The following is a 26110-nucleotide window of genomic DNA, read 5'->3' on the forward strand; positions in this document are numbered from 1 at the left end:
ATCTGTAAAAGAGGGAGAAAATAATGAAGCAGATGTTTATGATCTGGTGCATTTATGTTATAGGTTTTAATTGTTAAAGTATTTAGAAAGTTTTCAAACCGCTTCTGTCAGATTGTAGTGTTAGTGGATTGAATCTTCTCACCTTCACCAGAGTGACGGCAGTGCTGTAGAAAATGCTCAGGAAGAACAGGACAATGAATGTGGAAGCGGTTGTCCAGATGTTCCCGTTATCGTCCTCATTTTCTTCAATCCACATGCGGTCTGTGGAATCTGCAGGGATAGAACCGAGAAATTTTAATTACATTCTTATTAATCGAGGGTGTCTTGCTGTTTTTTAATATATATATTAATTGTATTGTATCTTCCTCAAGCAATTGGTTTGTTCTCTAATTCAATTTTCAATACATATCTATTAATGAATTAGTGACTCTCAGCAATCTCTGTCTGCTACTAACTCCACAGCTGTTCTCACTTTACATTCCTCATCCTTTCCCTATTGGAAAACGTGGTCTTTTCCCCTTCGACACCAGTTTATTTTGGAACAAATTTCGTACTGACCTATCTTTTGATTATATTATGATGGAAATTGCAGGAAGTTTACCAATTGATAACAATTATTTTAATGATAGGTACTGATAGCTACTAATTCCGAGACTCTGAACTCTGTAAGATATCTTTCGTGAATTTTCATCTTATTTGTTTATTTGTGATGGGAATGTTTGGCATATAATTAACTTAAATCAATTTACAATTAAGAACATTGCTTCAGTGTGTTTCCTGGGTCTTTATGTGCTCCCAGAAATTTTTGGAAGATGTGTCCGTTAACAAAATATATTTGAATTATACTTTCGTCTATAGCTTGGCATTTGCCTTTGTTTTTTAATATTTGCATATGTGTGCAGGAGTATCTCTTGCTCTGCCTTTAACTGTGTTTATGTGCCATGTTATATGAGGGTTGATGTGCATGTTCATGTGGCATGAGTGTTGATATGCTTATTTATGTGTGGCGCTCCTGTGTGTGTATGTTTGTTCATTTGTAAATGTGTGTGTATCAGTGTGTTAATGTGACTTTATGCGTTGATCTTTATGTTCACTTATTAATGTCTGTGTTAAAGAGTTTGTTTATGTCCATGCCTGTTAATATATCTGATATTGTGCCTTTTTATATTCTATGTTGGCTATGTTAATAATGGTGACCCCATGAGCGTGTGAGTATGTTAAGTTGTGCGTTTATGTATGCGTTGATGGATATTTATAACAATATGTTTATGTATGTTTACGTGTCCATGTGTACTAAAGCGTGTGTTTATGTTTTTGTTTTATTGTGAGTGCGTGAATATATTCAGTTGTTTCTTGTTCTGTGTTTGTGAAAATGTTAGGTCTGATCATCTGTGTGTCTGTGTGCCCGTGTGTCAATGTTTTAATGTGTGTGTAGAAATGCCTATGTATGTGTATTATTGTGTGTGATAGTGTGTCTTTAGATCTATATTGTTGTGTTCATTGAAGCATAGTAATGAACATGTTAATGTGTATGTTTACATGCCCTGTATGAGTCTGCTAATGGGGTTGTGTACATCTGTATTTGTGTCTGTTGTGCGTGTATATATGCATATGTGTTTGTGTGCGTACACACGTTTGTAAGTGTGTGACTGTGAGTGCATGTGTGTGAGAGAGTATCTGCGTTTTTAGGTGTGTGCGTGTGTGTGTGTGTGTGTGTGTGCATGTCTGTGTGCATGTGTGTTTGTGTGGTGTTTGTGTGTGCACCTGTGTATGTATGTGTGTTTGACTGTTTGCCGAGTGTGTGTGTATATTTGTGAGTATGTATTTGCATATGTGCATGTTTGTGGTGTTTTACTGTGAGTGTGCATGACTGCATGTTTTCTGTGTATATATGTGCTCTTGTGAGTGTGTGGGTTTGTTTGTGTGTATGCCTGTGTGTTTGCCTGTGTATGTTTATCAGTGTGTGGGTCTGTGTTTGCATGTGCATTTGTGTGTGCTTGTGTGTGTGGCTCTGTGCATAAGCATCTGTGTGTATGTATGCTGGTGCTTGAGTACGTATGTGTATGTGTGTGTGTGTCTCTCTGTCTGTGTGTGTGTGTATGCGTGTGTGTGTTTGTGTATGTGTGTCTCTTTTTCCCTGTGTGTGTATGAACCTGTGTGTGTGTGTGGAAATGTGTGTAAGTATATGCGTGTGTGCGTCTGTGTGTGTGTGTGTGATCTTCTGCCTGTGTGTGTGTTTGTGGGTGTATATTTATCAGCGTGTGGAGGTGTGTGTTTACACGTGTCTTTTGATTGTGTGACTTTTTTGTATATGTATGTGTCTGTGTGTGTGCGCTTGTGCGCAGGTGTGTGTGCTCGTGCGTGGGTGTGTGTGTATGCTTGTGTGATTGTGTGTGCTTGTGTGTGCGCGAGTGTGTCTTTGTCTCTACGTATATATGTGTGTTTGTGTGTGTGTGTGTGTGCCTGCATGTGTATGCCTGTGTGTGCCTGTATGTGTGCTCGTTTATGCTTGTGTTTGAGTGCCTGTAAGTGCGTGTGTGTACGCATATCTGTGTCAATGTCTGTGTGTGTGTGTGTGTGTGTGTGTGTATCTGGATGTGTGTGCTTGTTTATGTATGTTTGTGTGTGTGTGTGTGCCTCTCTGTCTGTCTGTGTGCTTTTGTCTGTCTGTGTGCATGACCTAGTGGTGTGTGTGTGTGTGCTTGTTTATGCATGTTTGTGTGTTTTTGCGTTTGTGTGTGGATGTGTGTGCTTGTTTATGTATGTTTGTGTGTGTGTGTATGTGTGTGCTTGTTTATGTATGTTGTGTGTGTGTGTGTGTGTGTGTGTGTGCGCGCCTCTGTGCCTGTCTGTTTGCTTTTGTCTGTCTGTGTGTATGTCAGTCTGTGTTTATGTGTTCAGGCATGTGTACATGATCTAGCGGGTGTGCGTTTGTGTGTGCGTGTGTGTGTGCCTACCTTTGTGTACGTGTGTGTATGCAATTTTGTTTGTGTCCGCATATGCGCTTGTTTGTGCTTGTGTCTGTATGTGTACATATTTGTGTGTGCGTGAGAGAGAACTTGTGTCAGAATGTGTGTGTGCTTCTTTGCGTTTGTGTGTGCTTATAAGCTTGCGTCAGAATGTGGCTGCGTGTGTCTGTGTTTGTTTGTGTGTGTGTGTACCTTTATGTACCAGTGTGTGCATTATTTCTGTCAGTGTCTGCATGTGCGTGTGTTTGTGTCTGTGTCTCTCTGTGTGTGTTTGTCTCTGAGATGGAGAGAGACATCTTGTTTCAGAATGCATGAGTGTCTTTGTTGTGTGTGTGTGTGACCTTCTGCCAGGGTGTGTGTGAGTGTGTCTTTGAGAGATTGTGTGTGCGCGTGTGTGAGAGAGTCTGCGTGTGTGTGTGTGTATTTTTACGTACCAGTGTGTGTGCATTTTTTCTGTCAGTGTTTGTGTGTGCACGTGTTTGTGCCTGTGTGTGTGTTTGTCTGTGAGAGAGAGAGAGAGATAAATCTTGTGTTTGAATGCGTGTGTGCCCTTGTTGTTGTGTGTGTGTGTGATCTTGTGCCAGAGTGTGTGTGAGTCTGTCTTTGTCTGTGTGTGTGTATTTGTGTGTGTGTGTGTGTGTGAGCCTGTATGTGTGAGTGTATTTTTATGTAGTAGTGTTTGTGTGCATTTTCTTCCTGTCAGTGTTTGTGTGTGCGTGTGTTTGCGCCTGTGTGTCTCTGTATGCGTTTGACTGGGAGAGAGAGAGGTCTTGAGTCAGAATGCATGTGTGCCTTTGTTGTGTGTGCGTGTGTGTGTGTGCGTGTGTGTGCGTGCGTGTGTGTGCGTGTGTGTGTTTGTTTGTGAGTCCGTGTGTGTGTGTGTGTGTGTGTGTGTGTGTTGTGTGCGTGTGTGTTTATGAGCTTGTGTCAGTGTTGTGCTTTTTTTAATATTGTTCCACATATCTCTGAACATGAAAAACGTGGCCTGACCGTGAAGGTATGATCGATGGAGAACACTATTCTCTTTTCTGTGAATGAATGTGTTTTCTGTGGGGTTCAGTGAGACATCAAGCGATAGAATGCAAGAATTAAACAGAAGTACCCAGAAACATTAGGAACATAACTGGAAAAATGGGAAGGATTGAATCAGCAGTTCAGTTTTGGATTATGAGAAATCATTGGCATCTTATGATTCACAAGAACAGGAGATTGAAAAGCGTTTCAAAGATATCATGTTGCACCATGATTGCCATGATTGAAGATTACAATATGAGCGCAATAGAAGCCGCCTTGTACCTGAACCCATATCATAGACAGCTGTTCACTTCTAAACCCTCTGCTCTGGGACTGGGAGTTTAGTGAGTTAATGTTCCCCTCTCCACTCCCTCTCGTTGGCTAAACAATTTCCCCTCCGGTTGTCTCTGTTGGGGAGGTGCAGGTACATTGCGTTAACTAATGCCCTCCCCTCTTTCTATGTTGGTTAAGTGGAGTAACATTTAGCGTTCCCGTGTGACCCTCACTTCAGTTCCCAGTGGGTGCGATGCGGCAACTTCCAGCTGGTAGAACTTTGAATGGATGGACATTAAACAGGAACAACGGGATCTAAATGCTGCTGTTGTGTGTGCTGGTGGGAAATAGGACATTGTCAGAATTCACCTCAGCGAGGGGCAAGTTGGTGAAGTAACTTTGCAGAATTCTGTAATGGATGAGAATTATTCTGTCTCTAACCCAGGGTGTATCTGAGCTGGGGGCACTGATTGTACAAGACTCGGGTCTGAGACCTGTAAATTCCCGACATCAACTAAACAGGCCTAACATTAGCAAAACTAGAAAACACAATTAATTAAGTAGCTGTGTATTTAATTCACAATTGGAGGAAAATACTTTATTATTTCTACTAAAGTACGAAATGTAAGCGATAGATTCTCATTGACATGAATTAACGGTGTCCATCAGTGCAAGGGAAATGTTCACAAAACTCGGTTTACCGCTGGACTTATCAACCGTTCTGTTGATGATCTTCAAGGGAATCGCTTCATGTCCCACCACACAGGAGTAAGAAGCGCCGCTGGCCCACTCCTCCGCTGCAATGGATAACAGGCTGTACATGAAGAAGGAGTTATTGCCGTTCTCCGCCATCACCTCGGTGTTCTTGTAGTTCCCCGGATTCACCGGCTTGTCATTGACGGTCCACTTGACGAAGATCTCTCGGGGGGAGAAACCTCTCACTAAGCAACTGAGGGAGATGAATCTCTGAGCGGAGACATCTTCAGCCGGGGGCAGGAGGACAGAGACGGATGGTTCCCGCGGATATTTAGCTGCAAAAAATTTACAATAAATGTCAAAAAAAAAACTGGAGAATTCCAGAGAAAATGACACCGGTGGTTAGATTGTGAGAGAAATGTGTTTTGTTTTGACTTTTCAAGATCTCCATTTTCCACTTTAGGGTCTGACCGGCTTTCTAGCTCGGAGCAGATGTGGATGCAATCATTTACGCTGAGAATTTGCGGGATTGGACTGGAAAGTTTCACCAGTAACAGGCCATTCGGCGGAACGGTTCTGTGCTGGTGTCTAAACTGTACACCATGCTCCTCCCACCTTATATCATCAAACCCTGCAGTACAGTTTCTTGTTCATTCACCTCCTTATGAATTTACTGCTGGAATGCTTCATGTACGGGCCTAGGGATTTTAGTTAGTGGAATTACCAATCAGACTAGCTCATTAATGCACTGTACACTAATTATTGGTTCTTAAACTTACACTGGGAATTTGCTCACTGGCTCACTTATTGATTCATTCTCACCACTTACGTTCTTCCTTGTGGATGGAATTTCTTAAAGGAGTCGGCAGATCCTGATGGCTCACCACGCAGTAGAACTCAGCCCCACTCAGCCAGGCTTGTGTTGAGATGTTCAGGTTGCTGACCACGCTGTTAGGATCCTTTCCCGGCTGGACAGCAATCTCTGATTTCAAAGGCTTCTGCTCTTGTGTCCAGGATACGAGGACTCCATAAGGGGCGTTACTCACGATGCAGGTTAAGGTCACTGTCGCCTCCAGTAAGACCTGTTCTATTGGCGGTGGCTGTAGAGTAATTACGGGATCGGTGCAGTCGGAAACTGTGAAGCAGAAATGAATGTCAACCAAAACATCATCATCAGAATCAGAAATCCAGTTTTCAGCTTTCACTCTCACGACGGGAATATTTATTTGACCTGCCGCTGCCGTGTTAACGCCTTCATTATTTGAAGGTCAGTGACTTGCAATAATTCCGGGAGACTCCATAACATTCCCTGCGTATTTCCAGCCAGAACCACTGGGAATGACTAAACCAAATGCCGGTCGAACAATGCGAATAAATTCAGGTACAATCGTTTGAAAGACAGATTATCACTCGTCCCGAAATCAAGGAATGAGAGAATAATAGAATGCTCACAGCACAGGAGGAGACCATTCAGCCCTCTATGTCTCTCTGTAAGAATAATGTGCGCCTTAACCCATTTATCCTCCCCGTTCTGTCACGTGTGATAACATTTAAAAAAAAATGTTAATCTCTTTTTTTGAAATGTCAATTGATTCCCAGCCTCAGAAATTTTTGGGGAAAATGAAAGTGATAATATTTCACAGTGTGAGGAAAATGTTGCCAAAATCGGCTTCCTCAGAATTTTTCTATCTCTAATTTGGAGGACTAAACTCTTTCTCCCCTTTTCCAATTTCATTAATTAACCGAAACACCGGAATTCGATCACTCATTAGACTCTTGTACTCAAAGGAATGCAGCCGAGACGATGCAAACTGATATCAGAGCTGCTCAATCTGAAAACAGCAGCAGAAATAAAGTGCACATCTTTGTCGGAATTGAAGTCGTGGGCAATTACCAGTAAAGGCCTGCAGACACCAATCCTACTCACAATATGAACAATCATTTTCGGATAAAACTAAAACGAATGACTCCTCACTCACTGTCCAACTTTTGAACAAAATGTCACCGTGTTTTGTGAGTTGATGGAATCCTGGACACCGGGAGATTCGGATTCAGAAAGAACATGGGTTCAATCCCCACTCCAGATGTTTGAACACAAGTGTAGCTTCTGATACCAGAAATGTAGTACTGATCGAGTACTGTACTGTGAGAGGTACCAACTTCAACATCAACTGTTAAGGCCCGGGACTGCCTGCTTTGTCAGTGTGACATCACATTTCCCCAAATTCTCCCAAGTTTTGCGTCGTCCACAAACCTTTAAACTGTCCCCTGCAAACCAAGATCTACATCATTTATATATATAAATATTTATCCACTTAGCTATTGTCCCTTTAATTCCATGATCTATAACTTTCCTCACAGGTCTGTTGTGTGTTGTATCGAATGCCTTTTGGAAGTCCATATAGACCACATCAACTGCCTTGCCCTCATTAACCATCTCTGTTACCTCTTGAAAAAACTCCAGCAAGTTAGTTGTACAGGACTTCCCTTTAATAAATCCATGATGACTTTTCCTAATCAATCTACATTATCCCATATGATATTAATTCCATCCGGAATAATTGTTTCCAGAAGTTGCCACACCACCGATGTTAAACTGACTCGTCTGTAATTGCAGGGCAGACTTTTATAAACTTTGTTGAACAATATTTGCAATTCTCCAGTCCTCCAGCACCTCCCCCAAATGCAGGGAACGCTGAAAAATTATTGTCAGGGTCTCTGCAATTTCCACTCTCACTTCCCTCAGTTCTATTGGACGCATCTCACCCGGTCCCGGTGCCTTATGAAATTTAAGTGCCAACAGCTGATGCAATGCCTCCTCCTTATCAATTTTAAACCCTTCTAGTGACTGAGTTTCCTCCTCTGTCACCACGGCCTGGGCAGCATCTACCTCGTAGGTAAAGACAGCTGCAAAGTATTCATTTAACACCTCAGCCATGCCTCTTGCCTCTATGTGTAAATCTCCTTTTTGATCCCTAATCGGCCTATTCCTCCTTTTACAACCCTTTTACCATTCATATGCTTATAGAATACATTGGGATTTCCTTTTACGTTAGCTGTCAGTCTTTTTTCATAATCTCTCTTTGCTTCTCGTATTTGCTTTTACACATCCCTTCTGAACCTTCTGTATTCAGTTTGGTTCTCAAATGTATTTGCTTCCCGACACCTGCTGTAAGCAATTCTTTTCTTCCTTAATTTAATTTCTATCCCTATTGACATCCAGGGAGCTCTGGATTGGCTTCTCCAGACCTTCCCTTTTGAGGGAACATACTTTTACTGTGCCGAAACCATCTCCTCTTTGAAGTTAGCCCATTGTTCAGCTACTGTTTTTCCCACCAACCTTTGGTTCCAGTCTATCAGGCCCAGCCCCATTCTTGCCCCATTGAAGTCCGCTCTCTGCAAGTTGACTATTCTTACCCTGGATTGATCAATGTGATTTTCCACCGTCATCCTAAACCTTATGATACAATGATCACTGTCCCCTAAATGCCCCCCTCCTGTCAGTTTATTTACTTGGCCCACCTCATTCCCAAGAACGATGTCAGGCAGTGCCTCCTTTCTTCTTGCACTGGACACACACAGCTGTAGGAAATTCTCCAGAGTATAATCTAGGAATGCTGCTCCCTCACTGCCCCTTATGGTACCACTTTCCCAGTATATATTCGGGTAATGAACCCCTCCCCCCTCCATTATAACTACTCGATGATGTTTGCACTTCTCTGTTATTTCCATGCTCCTCTCCATCTTCCCACTGGCTATTGCGGTCTATACATTACACCCAGCAATGTAATTGCACCCTTCTTATTCCTTTGCTCCAGCCAAATTGGCACTGTCCTTGAATCGCCTGACACATTTTTTTCTCCAGTATTGCAATATTCTCCTTAACCAAAAACGCCACGACCACCCCACCCCGTTTCTATGCCCTCTCCTGTCTTTTCTGAACATCTTGTAACCAGGAATATTTAACACCCAATTTTGCCCTTCCTTAAGCTTACCGTTATCTCCGTTATCGCCCTAACATCATAATCCCACAAGACAATCTACGACAGTAACTCCCAAATTTTATTAACTATACTCCGTGCATTCACATACATGCAGTGCAACACTGATTTAGGCTTCATTGCATGCTCCCTTCTCCTGACTCCATCTATTAACTGACTATACCCTCTTTTAGTGTTAGCTGCCTCTCCCGGAATTCCATGCACCCTGGTATTACTCTCTGACATTCACTCCTTGTTCCTACGCCCCTCCTGAGTTACTTTGAACCATCCCCAGCAGCAAAACCAAAAATGTTATTTAGTTCTAAAATCCAAATATTGCTGGAAATCTGGAAAAAAAAATCTAAATGCTTAGCTAAAGTGTGTCTGTTTGCTGGACAACATGTGTCCCTCAACATACAGAATGAAATCAATTAATTAATAAATAAATCCAGTCAGCATCATGTCCCAGTTTATAGGAAACTGTTGTACAGCAAATCGCTGCTGAATATTCTACTTTACGACAATGAGCACATTTTCACGGTCATTCATTGGCTGTTAAGTGTTTTAGGACAATCTGATGCTGATAAAGACGCTGTGTAAATGATAGGATTACTTCAGTGTGTTTTTGTTTCATTTGGAAGGAAACGCAAGCGGGCAAATTGGCAAATGGGAGACATTATCTGAATTTTAATCATTCCAAAATAATTCTTGGCTTGGACAGAGATTGGCACCAAGAATGGCCTTGAAATTTCTTGGGTTGTGTCTCTTACCATCAGGTTTGGTGATGTTTCGGCTTTGAGTGACCCCTTTATGAGTGACCAGGCAGGTATAGAGCGTGTGACTGAACCAGTCACCAGCGGGGACTGTCAGCCGACTGGTCGCCGAGAAATTCCCGTTCACTTCAAAGCCGGGAGAGGTGACGAAGCCCGAGATCATGGCCTGTCCATTCTTCAGCCACTTCACGTTGATTGAATTTGGACTGAAATCAACGATTGAACAGACGATGGTTGCAAATCTGCTAGTTGTGATTTCGTCACTGGGGCTCACGGTGAGGAGAACAGTTGGATGATGCACCACAATATCTGCAAGAAAATTCATATTATTTGGAATTAATTTTGCTTCAAACCAAACAATTAAAAACTGTAAAACTATTTACATAAAATCCCCAGGACAGAACCAGGCCAGCCGGCCCCATAGTTCAATGCTGGAGTTTAGGATCCACAAGAACTTCCTCTCGCTCTACTTCATCTTGCAGTGTAAAAACCACCTCCTTTACAATCTCCCTCATGTATCTATTAAGATTCCCCTGAACAGGGTCTCAGTAACGTCTCACCTACAAGGAGTCCCACAGTCTGCTCATCCTTGGTGTACAGAAGATTCAGATTTGCCAATTGTTTTTTTTTTAGCATTCTGTTGTAAACATGAGCTCTAATTCTTGTCTAAACTATCAAATTATTTCAGTAGTATGGGGACCTTTATTCGGTCACACCACAGATTTTTATTTTGTTGAGAATAGACCACCAGCCTATTCGCTGTTACTTGACAGGTGTAATCTATCAGCTCTGGCATTGTCCTTGTAAGTAGTTTAGCTGCTAGTGCAACGTCCCTGTAGCATTCTCCTTACGTGGAAACCAGAACTACATACAGTATACTCGGTGTGATATGGAGGGGATAACTGCACACAGTACACCTATTGTGATGTGGAGACCTTAATTATACACAGTACACTACATTGTGATGTGGAGAACAAAACTGTCCACAGTACAATAACTGTGATGCGGAGACCAGAGCTGTCCATGTCACACTAAGTGTGATGTGGAGGCCAGAACTCTACACAATCCACTAAGTGTGATGTGGTATCCACAATACACTAAGTGTGATATGGGCACCTGAACTATACACAATACTCTCACTCCATTCTAACCCATGTGATGCAGAATTTAAACATAACTCATTTGCTGACCACATTCACCCTTCACCCAGCCCCGGCACTGCCGCCCTTTGCATCCCACAACACGAACCTGGCATTTCCTTCAGCCAGACCGAGTCGCTCCGTCGAACCTCGCAGTAGATTTTGCTACTTCCAACCTCTGATTCGGTGATGGTTAACTGGCTGCTCAGGGTGTGAGTCCCCTTCTTGTTCAGCACTGATGGGAAAGTCTTCAATCCAGCTTTGATCGTCTCTTGGTCTTTCTTCCAGGAAACGCTGGTGATTTCGGGGGAGTAGTCCGCAGCCAAACAGCCGTAGGTCACGGAGCCGGCAGTGTTTGCTTGTTCACAGGAGGAGAGCAGAGCGTAGAGGGTGGGGTCAGACGGTGTCGCTGGGAATGAAGAGTCAATTGAACAAGTTAAACATATGTTTCGTGCTTATGAAATAGGCAACTTGTTCGAAGTTTAATATTGGTATAATTAATTTCCAAAATACTCTGATCATAAACTGCATTTAGGAGTTGATATGCCCGATGGGACACGCCCCCATGATGGCCAGTCTTGTACATAGGATGAGGCACAAGTCGGAAAAGGGAAATACTGCCCATGAGGCCACATAATAGAGAAATAAATAAGGCATATTGTAACCTGGGCTTCCTCCAGCCCTTGTTCCTCTGTTGAGAAAACATCAATCATTCCTCAAAAACTTTCACTTTAGATCCTTCCACATTATTTCCACTGAGCTCTCGCTTAAAGTATTTTACTATCAACCTCTTATCAGCAGCAAATGACTATTATAATGCAGCAACATTTAGCTATCTCTGGGCCAGGATTGCCGACTATCTTCCATGAAGGACATCAGTGGGACAGTGGGGTTTTTACACTAACCTATTCTAGTTTCATGTTCAACATGTTGCTGTTTTCAGGGGATAAACTTGGATGATGCTTGGCAGCATTTGCTTTAAAGATTCTGTAACTCCGAACGGTGGACCGACTAGCTTCATTACTTACAGACAAACTTTTAGCACTTTTATAAAGAATGACCATGAGTTGTTCAATGAGACTATTTGATAGCATGGACGGTTGGCTTTCCGCCAATCACAATTCTGAATTAACTCTACAAAGTTGCCAATGCTCAATGTGTTTACAAATAATCCATTATTATCAGCTATCTTGGTTAGATAAACAGATAGATAGATACATAGAAAGATAGATAAATAGAGAGTTAAAGAGATCGGTCGATAGATAAATAGACAAACAGATAGATAGATAGATAGATCTATCGATCGATAGAGATAGAGAAAGAGAGAGAGAGACAGTCAGATAAACAGATGGATGGATAGATAGATAGAGAGAGAGATAGAGAAAGAGATAGAGAGTGATAGAAGATAGAGACAGACAGACAGACAGATGGACAAGGTAAGCACGTAGGCAGATAGATAGACAGACAGACAGACAGACAGACAGACAGACAGACAGACAGACAGACAGACAGACAGACAGACAGACAGACAGATAGATAGACAGATAGATAGATAGATAGATAGATAGATAGATAGACAGATAGACAGATAGACAGACAGACAGACAGATAGACAGATAGATAGACAGATAGACAGATAGATAGATAGATAGATAGATAGATAGATAGATAGACAGATAGACAGATAGACAGATAGACAGATAGACAGATAGATAGACAGACAGACAGACAGACAGACAGACAGACAGACAGATAGATAGATAGATAGATAGATAGATAGATAGATAGATAGATAGATAGATAGATAGATAGATAGATAGATAGATAGATAGATAGATATATAGATAGATAGATAGATAAATAGATAGATAGACCGATCAATATATTGATCTTTGCATCGATGGATGGAAAAATGGACGCATGAATAGATACATGTTCAGAAAAAGGCGTTTCATCTACACTGCACAATCAAATGTTCACAGTTCAAAGACTGTATTGATTAGATGCAAGAGAGAAGAACATTGAAGTTCCACATCAAATTCACAGCTCTAGTAAAGCCCTTAGGACAACAGTAAAACTGCCTCTATGATAGTTCATCAAATGTCCTTAGGGCAGTTGGAATCAGGTTGTGCATTGAGTTAAGTTAAATTCATATTTTTCCAGCTTTCATTCCCACAGTAGATTGCATTAGACAAGGAGTAAGGCACCATACTGTCTATTTAAGCTGCACAATTTATTTCCAGATTCTATCATATCGCAGAACGTAACGTTACAGTCACTTCATTTAACTGTCCTGAAATTGAACTTTAGATCAGGTCAATCTGATTCAAATGTTATCTGTTATTGAAAATGTTTAATCATCATTCCTTCATCAGAAACTTGGCTTTTTTTTTAGAATGAAATGTACTTTGAATTAACGATCTGCTACTTCATTGGAGGAATTGAGGCATTTAATTTTACATACCTCATTCGGAGAACTCACGCCCAATGAGTTTGATACTGGTTAAAGTTCCTTGAACATTGACAGTGCCAACACGCTCATGTCAGATACAGAACAGGTGAATTATACTAAAACTCTCTTTGCACAGTCCTGTGAAACGCTGTATTTCAGGAATAGTAATGGTGGGATGCATTCTAAAACGCCCTCTATTCCGCATTGTTAGTTAAAACTTACGCTTAGACTGGACCATCAACAAACCACCGGCTCTGATACAGCAAACACTGAACAGGAAAAATATCTTTCTACACTTCGCATTCCTTCTGCATTCCACAAACTGGGATACTGATCTTATTTATGAGACACCTTCTCAAACTTAATAACAGACTTGCACCTTTCTCGGATATACAAACTTCTTAAATAAATGGTTCGAAATTAATTCCCTGAAATACAGGAGAATGAACCAGAAAGTTCACAAACAGCCAGAAGGCTCACGCTTCTCGCACAGTGATCACGCACATAGAAACAGAACAGACATAAACAATGCAAAAATCATTCTATTAAAGATAGATTTCTCCAGTATCCATTAGTCCGTTTGAATTGATTAAAACTTTTGTAAATTTATGACCACGTCACTTCTTTGAAATTAAGCTGATTCTAAATTGAAAAACTCCCTTTGACGGGCCTCAATTTCTCCCTGTCTGTGTACAGTTTTCACAACAGCCTTAGAGTTAGTTTGGCTGAAAACAGGAACATCAGAATAATTTACATTCAGGGTAATTTATGTCTATAACAGGGACATTGTAACAGAGCAATAATTTAACAAATCGGGAGATATTTACACTGAACTCCGAATATTCACTGACATAAATTTCAGAATTATGTGTAACCATTGAAATTGCTGAGGCAAAACACGAAGGAAATTAATTAAATTGTACAGCAACATCAAATGGAGCTGAAGGCAGCTGAGTAAGAAACATGTTGCTTTCCAAGTTAATTGAAAATAATTTTAAATAATTCTCCAACCATGAGTTTTAACTTTAATCCTGGACTCAGCACAGCACATTTGAGAGATTTTTTTGTAATGAATTTGCACTGATCTTAGATTTTATTTTCACATTGTTGATATTATACCCTATTATGCCAAATTAGTTAATAATTTTCTTCTTCTTCTGATTTGTCTCTTGTTAATAATAGGCTTAATTAAATTAAGGTGACACTTCTTAAACAAATAATTCCATACACATTCGGATAAATATATTATTTTACTTTTAATAAATTAAGATGATCAAAAATTTATAGGAATGTGCTCCTATACCTACACCCGTGTAAGTTTTTCATGTTTGTGACTATGTTGTCACGACCTAAAAGCTCTTCTGTTCTAAACGTGTATTTCACATGATAGGTTTATAAATGGGCAGCTAAAAAAAATTTTAAACACTATCCGGGTACTCATATCGGTAATAAAAATGGAGTGCATCATCCTCTAGTCACTAAAGTGGGACTTCGGAGTTTAAATATCATCCCACATTTCAACAGCAGTTTTATTTTTAATAACTAATGTAGCCCTGGCAGTTTGTCGCCATTTTCGGAGCCTCCCCTTGATAATAATACAGCCAAGCTTCGAAATACCATGCCCGTAATCCACACAATGCACGTAAATTTGTTTTAAATAGATAATGAAAATAAAATGCGGCGGATGCTGGGAATCTGATATAAAAACGGAAAATGCTGGCAAAACTCAGCACGTCTGGCAGCATCAGTGCAGAGAAAAACAGAGTTAACGTTTCGAATCCGTATGACTCTTCTTCAGATCTCTGCTTCTCCATGGACAGATGCTGCCAGTCCTGCTGAGTATTTTTTCAGCATTTTTTGTTTAAATATATAATGTTACTTATTGAAATTAAGATCCACAACCATCAATGCAGAACTGAGAGATAACAATTCCTCTGCATCACCTGAGACACTGAAAGTCAACGAGCAAAAAGAACAACGATTTTAATGAGAATTAAAGGTAGCGCCCATTTAATTCAACCCGTATATCACACAGCTTTGCAAGATTGGTTGTTGTTCTTCAATTCAGAAGTTACATTTATAATTAAGCCAACCTGCTTCAATTGCAATGTTTGTCCATTTCCAGCCTTATGCATTCTGAACTTTCTCTGAATTAAAATAAAATTACTGAGCAATTCATTAGCTGCAAACTGTTTAAGATTGGTTTAGTGATAATGGTCTACACCAAAATTGAAGGAGAAACGCTGTTTGGCTGCATAGCAAAGGTTCAACAACCCGGCAGATATATTAAATTAGCTAGCTGCAATTTACAAAACACATTTAATATTGATGATTAATTAGCAGCTTTCAACCTGCGTAAACCAGGGAGGAACCAATTAATTTAAAATCCCTCTTCGAACTAAACACTGCAGTGCGATCAGTGTGCATTATATTATGAAAAAACAATGGAAATTGCTGGAACTTCTGCATTTGTCCGGCTGCCATTAATTGTGCTGCGTTCTGCAGCAGAGTTGTGGATAGCACAGATTATCTGCTAAATGTCTATCAATATTATTTTTTATTGCTGTTATATTGGGAAATATTGCCGCATTATAGCCGTTTGAGTTATATTCATTTAACTCCCCATCACAGTTCAAATTCGCTGCTTATGTACCTTAACATTGCATTATTACCTCAAGTATTAAATGGGAGTATCGGAAGCAAAATATTAATTGTTGAATCTGCAATTAGCACTGAAATATAACTGCATCAATATATCTATCAATATTGATTAAAAAGCCTGCCTGCTTTGTAACTATAACTGTCCTTCATAATGGTTTAAGCACAAAACCAACACACGGTAGATGCGATCGACATTATATGTTGTAGAATCACCAAATAGGTCCACGAGCTTTAACTGTTCAAAGTAACCCAGGCACATACTCTCCTCAGCACTTAACACCAAATCACAACACCGAGGGACTGAATCCAACAACTGCTTAATTACCTAAGCCCTTTCAGCAGAATCAGGTGCAACATTTCAAATAAACCTCAATACATCGCACCGAAATCGCCTTTCATTGAACAAGTCATTTATGAAATAAACAGCAATATGAAACAATGGCAGAAGAATTGTATTTCCATGGATCATTTTTAATGCATTGTGTTGATTTTCACGGTATATTTTAGAATATCTGGCGATATTACTGCATTTTAATATGTCATTTAAACCTGACCCAGGTAGGAAATGTGTTAACTCTGTTGTTCTTAGTTATGGTAGCATTTCACTTATTTAAGATGAACATTCGTCAACATTATATTGATATTTTTCAGCGCAGTTAACACAAATAAACATGACAAACATTTATTGTAAAACCCGTAGTTTAAAATGACATTTTTGACTTTGATAGCACTCGGTTTCCTGTCTACAATCTTATTTCCAACGCTTTTAAACACAATGCTTTCAGTCGATTAGAAAACTTGCAGAAATCAGATGTCACCGAGATTAAACATGGTAGAAACACAAAATTGTTTAACAAAACTCAGGTATTTAAAGTAAGCCAGGCACAAAGCCTCATCAGCAGATAAAAGGCAAATCACTCAAACAAGCCCTTAAAACTCCCATAGCTTTTTTTTTTGCCGAGAAGCAGAACAATTGTTCCGTCCCTTTGCAGCATAATTAAATGAAACATTGTCAACATAGAATCCACCAATACAAAGTTTCGGTTAACACATTAATGATAAAAATAAACAGAAATGTGAAACAATGAAGCAAATCCAACAGCACAGAATGAAGGCATGTTTCTTACCTGCAGTCACCGTCACCATGGTCCCTTGTCCCCAGTAGTCAAGATAGTCACAGTGTTACATTTGCTGGTCTGGGTCACACAATAACCAGTTCTGCACACAAGTGGAAAAATTCAATATTAATTTAAATGTTACAAACGGAGAGGCAAAGTAAAATCATGACCGACTTTATCAAAAAAGTAAAATTGTGAAATATTTTTTAACACTTTATAAATTACACTGTTTTATTTGTATTTCACAGAGTAACTGATGATCATGCATTGAAATCAACAACCAATGATTTAATAATTAACACTTTAGCACCTCTTGAAACCTGTCAGTTGGAGAGTTCCAGGCACAGACAGGGCTTTGATTAATATAGTTGTATTGTAAGAAAAAATGCATTGACCCAAATGCAATCAATTAGCCCCGATGAGGTTTTTGCATTAACAGTAACGGCTGTGCCCCCCAGTATCACTGTGAGACGCACCATGTCAGAAACTGTGGCGGACAGTTAAATGTGAAATACAGAGATTCAAATCCACAGTGGCCTGAGAAACCTGATTCTGAATACTGTAGCAATACATCATTGTGATATTTCAGTTAGAACTCTTCATTATGTTAATAAAGCTGATCGAAATAAGCCTTTAACATCTATGCCCCTATTTAGCAAGACAATCAAAATTAGTAAAAACGGAGACTTTTATACATTTTTCGTAATTCAGTGTTCCTTCAAACCCTTATTATTGGTCATATTTATTTTCTTTGACTTTCCTGGTGTGATACTGATCGCAGATTTGATCAAAGTCCCTCTCCGGGGTATTTGTATGAGGAGTTCGCTATACACAGCACCGTGACCCACTGTAGTACCACAGTGACACGCACCAGCACAAATACTGCTCTCACTCACTGATTGCTCCTATAATAAATAAAACCTTTCAGTCAGCAGAAGATTTGCAGATTTTGATTACATTTCATCGAAGAGTTTTACTCAGGAGCAGAACTTAAGGCTAAAATTATCCCCGTTCGCATAATAATTTGCCAATATTTCCATTTCGCTCCTGGTCGTCAGTTGTGCACATTCTAAGCGGTAACTATGCTCTTTAATATACAGAGTTAGTCAACATTTTGTTTTTATTCTTCGCCACTTTATTGCTTTGGAAAATGTAACTGTTCACTCTAGGTTCAATCACATCTCTTAACCTACTTTGAACTAATACTGACCTATGATTCGCTGTAATTATTCCTCTGCGGTTTCTGTACGAGCTCTGGGCTTGTTCATGTCGCCGTGGTCTCTTGCACAGTAATACCTCGCGGTGTCTTCGGGTCTCAGATTTTTGATCTCAATGTAAGTTGTGGACGAGGTTCTTGATGGGATGATTCGACCTTCGACTCCAGGCGCGTAATACGTGGTTGACGAGGGTTTGTGGAAAGCAAGGAGCCACTCCAGCCCTTTCCCAGGAACTTGTTTAACCCAGAACACATAGTTGCTGTCCAGACTGAACCCGCTCACTGAACAGGACAGTTTGCGAGATTCTCCGGGCTTAGCGGTCTCTGAAGCCGGCTGGGTCAGCACGATGGCGGATTGGACATCTGTTAGCGAATGGAAAAAATATAATTACATTAAAAAACAATCAAATCAGTGAATGAAATAACAAAGCGATATCAGAAAAGAAGCATCCTTCTGTTGTATCACTTATACAGTCAGGGATACTCACAGGTGGAGTAAGCCAAGAAGAAGCAAAGGCACAGCGCAAATCCCATCCTTCAGTCTCTGGGTATAACTGACTTAGGAGCGTGACTCTCCGTCGCAGCGACACCTGCGGATTGTGAACCAGGAGCTGAACCGTCCCGCTATTTATACCGGCTAGATCCAAATAAGAGAGAGAGAGAGAGAGCTGGAGAATGGGAGTCACTCTCCTCCCCCAGTTAACAGCCTGACTCCTCCTCTCTTTTCCTGTCTGGGTCCAGCTGTGTAAACAATTATTAACCATTAATAATCCGTGTTCCACAAATGTATCTTTTTTGATTGTCTACTTATCCTTTGGAATGAGATACTATGTCTCCAAAGCAGGTTTCGTTTTAAATTGATTCAGGGCGAATCTTTGCATTCCCAATAAACACCTCACATGTGCTCAGTGTCCAATTCCACTCAGATGGACTTAAACACTCCCATGTAATTATTTCGAAGATCAGGAGAGATCTCCCCTGTGTCCAGGGCCAATATTTAACACTCAGGCAACATCCCAAAATCATATTATTTGGTGATTTATCGCAGTGCAGTGTATTGGATCTTGCTGTGCGCGCATTCACGGCCATGTTTCCTTGCACTACGTTGGTGATTATATATTTAGAAATAGAAAATCTTCATTGCCTGTAAAGAGCTTTAAGGTATCCTGTGGTTGTGAAATGCACTGTGGAACTGCAAGTCTTTCTTATTTCTATTGGCCCCTAACTGTGGGATCGAAGATGCAAATGTTACTGATATTTGTCCAGAGAGAGCGATGATATTTGTCCCAGGACATACAATGTTCCGGAGTAATATCACTTAATTTCAGATATGGTTCATCGTGAAATGTGCAGCTTCGCTTTAAAACAATCCTCCGTGAATCAAAGTTCCACTGGATCTCAGTTCACCTGTGCGAATATTGTTCTTTCATTTCACACTGAACTATTCTAAATGCGATAAATTGAGATTTACACCGAAGAGTCTTTGTGTAATGAGGCTGCACAGTCCAGCCGAACCCTATTTATTTGAGAATTAAATCACCGTGCCTACCTTTCTTATTGATGTGACATATGCAGCCCACAAACAATGGGGATATATTTAGCAACGCAGATAAAACAATATCGATCAGGCTGAAACCACTAAACCAGAAATTATATTCAGAGATTTGGGGCATCGAGAGTTTGATTTTTTTTTTTGATGTTGTTAATTTTCACCAAGGAAGTGAAATCATTGAATTTATGCTGATATTAAAGCAGTTGTATTCAGCCTTTCAGATGCCAAAACAAACTATACCAACAGGTTACATATGAAAATATAAAGCCTGCCATTACAATTGTACTAACATTTCAGTGAATAATTTGAGTTCCCAGTCAGTCAGTCTCCAGACTGGGATTGTAACTCCGCCGACTGCAGGTCATTGGGTAAAGTAGAAACTTATTAAAGGAATCAAACCTTGGTATTATAGTAGTTAATGCGTTCTTTATATCTGTGTGATACCAGCTCAGCTGGCATTTCCTTCTACAGGATTGTAAAAGAACTTCGCAATTATCAGAATCAAATTGGCCTTAATTAATTAAAATCCCAAACTCATTGTATTGTTGTTGTCGCATTTATTTTGTTCTGCACGTGCCATTCACAAAACGCAGTTTCCTTAATATCATCTCATGAGAAACACAATTTAGATCGACATTGCCTAACGATTCATTAGCTGCTAAATTTATTCCCAGTTTGTTGCACAACACGTTCATCCCATATGTCTCCGCCACAGAAATTGGCAGGATCCCAGAAATCTATCATAAGGGAGGAGCGAGAAGTCACATTGCAATTTACAGGAAACATCTGTGGCTGCTGTGCAGAAATTTCAACAATCAGTTTCCGGCCCGCTGATCAGAGATAGGAAGGCAACAAGAACCCAGGTGTTGGCAAAGGAGCCTATTTATACACAGATCTGCCCAGCAACAACATGCCCAAGCAGTCCAGGTTCATCTCAATTGGGTATATTGTCTTTCATTTCGAATGAATAAATAACTTGAGATTGCTTCCCAGAACCTGTATCCTCTCTGAAGTACCAGGGTGTGAATCCTAAGAATGATTACGAGAGCATGAGGCTATTGTGGCAGAAACCGAAGGAATGATTTCGAGAGCCTGGGGCGCACCTGACGCTCACGGGAGCACAAACCCTGGATGTGATCCCTAGAGACTGGGGATATTAGAAGCACAGGGACATAAATCCTGGGATTAGTATCAGACACCTGGACCCAACAGACTCACCAGAGAACATATACGTGGGGAATTGTCCCCAGAACCTGGCTTTTCTGATGCATGGCCGTTTCGTTGCTCAAAATCTGGGAATTGCTTCTAGGTGCATGGATTATCTGATACGAAGTGCCCTTTAATCACAAGCCATATTAATGATTCCCAAGGGCTGGGCCCAAGTCACACAGGCACATATTGAATCATAAGCCCTGCGCATTATCTCCAGGTGCTGGGCCTATATGACACAGGCAGTCTTCCATAAATAGGAGCTGAAGCTAAATGCTCTTGCCCGTACCCTAATGCACACAAGTCCCGTTGGCCCATCAACCCCGTTGTCCCTGATACAAATCGGCTCTCGGTTAAGGAATGCATCAGAAATAAAATTATCACAGTTCTTAAACACCCTCCATGGCCTCCACCACATCTCCGCCCGCCCTCACTACCACCACCTCCGTCCCTATCAGCTCCTTCAGCCTCACAGTCCACCGAGATCCCTTCCCTCCTCGAATTCTCACATCTTTTGCATCCGTGAATTTTGTCACTTGTTGCCAACTGCCTTGGCTCTAAGCCATGGAATTTACTCATAAATCCCTTCTCCCTCTTTCCACCTTTAATATCCTCGCTAAAAGTTACATCGTTGACCTAATGTATGGTCATCCATCCTTGTGTCTCCTTACGTGACTCGTTGTCAAAATTGGTCTGTTAATGGTCTTGTGAGTCAGCTTGGAGCGATTTACGACATTAAAGGTTCTATACAGTTGCAAATTGTTGTTGGATATAATTCGATTTCTTTCTGACTGAAGGAAATTATAAGTCAGGAGAATTACTGTTTTATTATTCTCAGGTCACGTATAGTGAAATTCTCACTTTTACTGCAACATGCCGAAATCAATACAAGGCCCCGTGTGATGCGCTGATGATCAACTAACAATCTGTTACAAAGAACAATGTGTTCTTACAGGTTATGCATGCTCAGATTTAATCACCTTTCCAAATGATTCCTGAGGACAGACAGACATTGTCTTGGTAACAGAATGGTCGGTGGGACAATGCGATCTAAATATGAGAACAAAATAAATGGATAATCAACGCACATTAAGGCTATTACAGGATCTAAAATTATATTTTCAAGCAAAGGGAATAAAATATTGAAACATAGCTGGAAAATATAATCATTTATCTTTGCAGAATTCGCATAGAAACATTAAGAATGATGTGTTTAGACAAACACGCACAGGCACACAAGTAAACAAACAGACACACAGAGATACAGTCACACCAACAAAGACGTACACACACACACACATACACACACACACACACAAATGCACACACACATACAAACGTTCCCTGATCAAAATTCCTCCCTTCAATTAACGCCAATAAATGTACATTAATATAAATTAACAGGGTTTGAACCACTTTGTCCTTTTCCTAATGTTTCTTTGCACAACAAAGCTTCACTCATACGGAATTCTTTGCATTTTTTATCCTTTGCCACCCCCTGTAGAATGTAATAATCTTGTATATCATTGTAGCTTGTTTCTAGATGCGTTAATATGAGAAACAATAACTGACAAAGGCATTTTCCAGTAACATCAATGGCAATCTTTCGCCACCAGGTGGCAGTGATAGCGCGAGTGCTTCCATGAAAACATACATACACTGCTTCAACTATTACTCCTCCATAGCATGTCTATGTTTATAGCACAGCAGACCTTCACTCAGTTATTGCTAGTTCTACTTCATTCACAGATGTTGACAGTTCTGTCAAGGCCGACATTTACGAGCCACACCTAATTGCCCTGGAGAATGTGTTGGTGAGCCACCTTGTGTGTGGCATAAATCCAAAAGCATTGCTGGTGGGAAGGGAGCTCTGGGGTTTTGACTCAATAACAACGAAGGAAAAAAATCTATATTTCCAAATCAGAATACTGTGTGTGACTTGGAGCGGCACTAGCAGGTGTTGGTGCTCCCATTCACCTGCTGTCCTTGTCCTTCTATGTCGCAGAGCTCTCGGGTTCTGAAGATGCTGTCGAAGGATTTATCAGAACGGGGTGAGGGGCTTCCGTTATGTGGAAAAACGATAGAAATCGCATCCTAGAGCAGAGAAAGTTAAGAGATGTTTTGAAAGAAATGTTCAAGTTTCTGAAGGGTTTTGCAAGGCCATAACCTGCCCATGTCTCAGTCCATATTATTCTGGGTCCAGTCACGGATATTAGTGCAATAAACTCTGTGCCCATCCAGACTTTACGCTAGGCCCCTTTTCAATTATTGCTGCACTGAAGCATGTGTCTGGTTATATTGCATTCATCCATGTCCTTATTTATATTACACTAGACCCTTTCTCGTATATTTCTGCATTATGTTATGCCCCCCTTTAAGTTGCATGAGGCCATCTCCCTGTTCATATTCGACGGGGTCTGCCGTAGTTATTCATGCACTAAACTGCTCAGAGTGCAGGAGTTCTTATCGCTATTTATGTTAAATAAGGCCCCTTTTCTGTTATGACAGCACTGGGCACTGTGTTTAAATTAATCTATTGCCAATGCCAGTTATTGTGGTACTGTAAGTTTTCCTGTTTTAGATAAATAGACAGATGGATGAAGGGAGAGGTATGTCTCATAATAATTAAAGAATATACATTTGACTGGGTGGGAGGATGGATTTTTTTTTGTTGTTGGAAAAATACGTTTAGTCTTGGTCAGAGCCATCAGAAGCTGTGTACAATTTCTCATTGCTCTGGTGTTTTGTAACAGTTTTGTTGAAAGTACTGGTCGAATCTTATGACAATCTCGGAAATTTGAACTGGATTGAGGGACTGAAGGAAAGGTGAGCCAGAGTGCACTGCAGTTTATACTGATTAGTGGAAATCTCTGTTATTGCTATTGTACACCGTGCTTTAATGTAAAGGAATGTTTCTCCTGACATTCCGTGGCTACTGGTTGTGTGACCGAGCCTGAACATATGTATATGCGTCTATTTGTGTCTGTGAGTGTGTACATACAAAACACATTATTCCTAATGTTTGCAAGTTACATCCACAAAGGTGGATTTGCTTCGCCAGTTATTTTCACAGCATTTAATTCCCTTTCATTAAAAATGCGTTGAGTGGAATATAAGTGCAAATTTGTTTGTTGATACATTTCTATCAACAACAGTACAAACGTCGATATTTTCACGATAGCAGTAATGGCAACGATTGGCCACCAGGTGACAGTGCAAGTTGGTTTGCCTAAATTATACCAAACCAGCACTGCTTCAGGCGGCAATAACTGAATGAGGGCCTTGTGTAATGTATGGATGGGCATGGATGGTTTATATTACATTAGACAGTCTCTAATGTTTTACTTATTTATTATCGACTGATTTGGAATAGTTGTTAAGTCAAACCTCTCTACCCATTCCCAATTCTCCTTGAGAAATGGCCAATTGCCACCTTCTTGAAAGTATCAAGCGGTGTAATACCCTTGAAACTGCATAAATCCCAAGGCCGGCCCTAATTGTATCCTCTGCTGTTAAGGGAAACAACTGAAGGAATCACCATCACTTTATAGTGCTTTGCAACTTCAGGCACTGAGACAGGGCGAGAGGACAGCTAACGTGGTGCCCTTGTTCAAAACGGAGAAATGTATAGACTGAGTGATTACAGGACAGTGAATATAATCTTGGAGCCGGGAATAGTATTGGGAAGAGAACATTCTAAGGGACAGGGTGCATCTACATTTAGAATGACACTGACTAGGCAAAGCTGGACAGCAAGAATTCGTTAAAGGAAGGGCGAGTCTGACTATTATGGTGAAATGTTTTGAAGGGATAATAAGGATTACCGATGGATACAGTGCATTCGATGTAGTCTATGTGGATTTTAAAATGACCAGGTTCTACATGGCAGAGCGGTTCCGAAATTAAAAGCCAATGTGATCCAAGGCAAAGCGGCGAGGTCAATCCAAAATTGGTTCAATGCCAGGAAGCAAACGGTAAATGACACGGGGTGTTTCTGTAAATGGGAGTGGTATCCCCCAGGCCTTAGTAATAGGACTCTTGCCTTTTCTTGCATATATCAATGACTTGCAAAAGACTGAAAAGAGCATGATTAAGAAGGCTTTAGATGATACACAAATTGGCTGTTTGATTAAGAATGAAGCAGAAAGCTGTATACTGCAGGAAATCGACCAGTCAGGTAGACATAAGAAGGGCATAAAGATGATTGCCAGGTAAAGCATTTAAGGAAGGCTAACAAGGTAAAGGAATAAACAGTAAATAAGAACATAAGAACTAGGAGCAGCAGTTGGCAATTCAGCCCCTCGAGCCTGCTCCGCCATTCATTTAGATCATGGCTGATCTCATTTCGGCCTCAACTCCAATTTCCCGCCCTCTCCCTATGACCTTTCAACCCATTACTCAGTAAAAATCTATCTATATCCACCTTAAATTTATTCAGCATCCTGGCATCCAGAGCATTCTGAGGTAGTGAATTCCGCAGATTCACGAATGATAAGGACACAGAGAAGAAAAATGGGACTTTAGAATGCAGAGATTCTTAAAGGCTTCTCGACAGGTAGATAAGGTGATCAAGTAACAGATGGAATTCTTGCCTTTATTACCCGAGGCATAGAATGTACGAGTTGAGACGGTCTGCTGGAACTGTGTAAAACACTAGTTAGGCCCGAATTAGAGTGTTCGGTGCAGCACTGGGACAGGGGCTGTGGGAAAGATGTGCCTGGACTAGAAACGTTACAGCGGAGATTTACGATGACATAACCTCGACTGCAGGAGATTTGCTATTTGGGAGGATAGGTTAGGTTTGTTTACTTTTGAACAAAGGAAGCTGAGGGAAGACATGACTGAAGTGTATAAACTATGAAGGATCTCGAGAGTGTGGATACAAAGCCCCAATTCTCCTTGGTTGAGAGTCAATGATAAGAAGGATCATAAGAAATAGGAAGAGGATTAGTCCATTCAGCCCATCGAGCCTGCTCTGCCATTCAGGAACATCAATGCTGATCTGATTCTGGCCTCAATTGCTGTTTCTTGACTGCCTCCCATAACCCATGAATCTCA

The 26110-nt window shown here is 40.6% G+C and overlaps 1 protein-coding gene and 1 gene segment (V, D, J or C); both read right to left on the reverse strand.

The window, feature by feature from the left end:
* LOC144698328 (uncharacterized) overlaps positions 1 to 26110 on the reverse strand; it is a 694970-nt gene that overhangs the window by 188598 nt on the left and 480262 nt on the right. The window lies entirely within an intron of this gene.
* On the reverse strand, positions 4813 to 18907 carry LOC144698316 (Ig heavy chain C region-like). The segment is given in 7 exon segments: positions 4813 to 5287; positions 5782 to 6087; positions 9703 to 10014; positions 10954 to 11253; positions 17085 to 17175; positions 18286 to 18654; positions 18780 to 18907. Coding segments are annotated over 5 exon segments (1329 nt in total).

Source organism: Cetorhinus maximus, chromosome 23, assembly GCF_964194155.1.
Source record: "Cetorhinus maximus chromosome 23, sCetMax3.hap1.1, whole genome shotgun sequence".
Taxonomy (NCBI): Eukaryota; Metazoa; Chordata; class Chondrichthyes; order Lamniformes; family Cetorhinidae; genus Cetorhinus; species Cetorhinus maximus.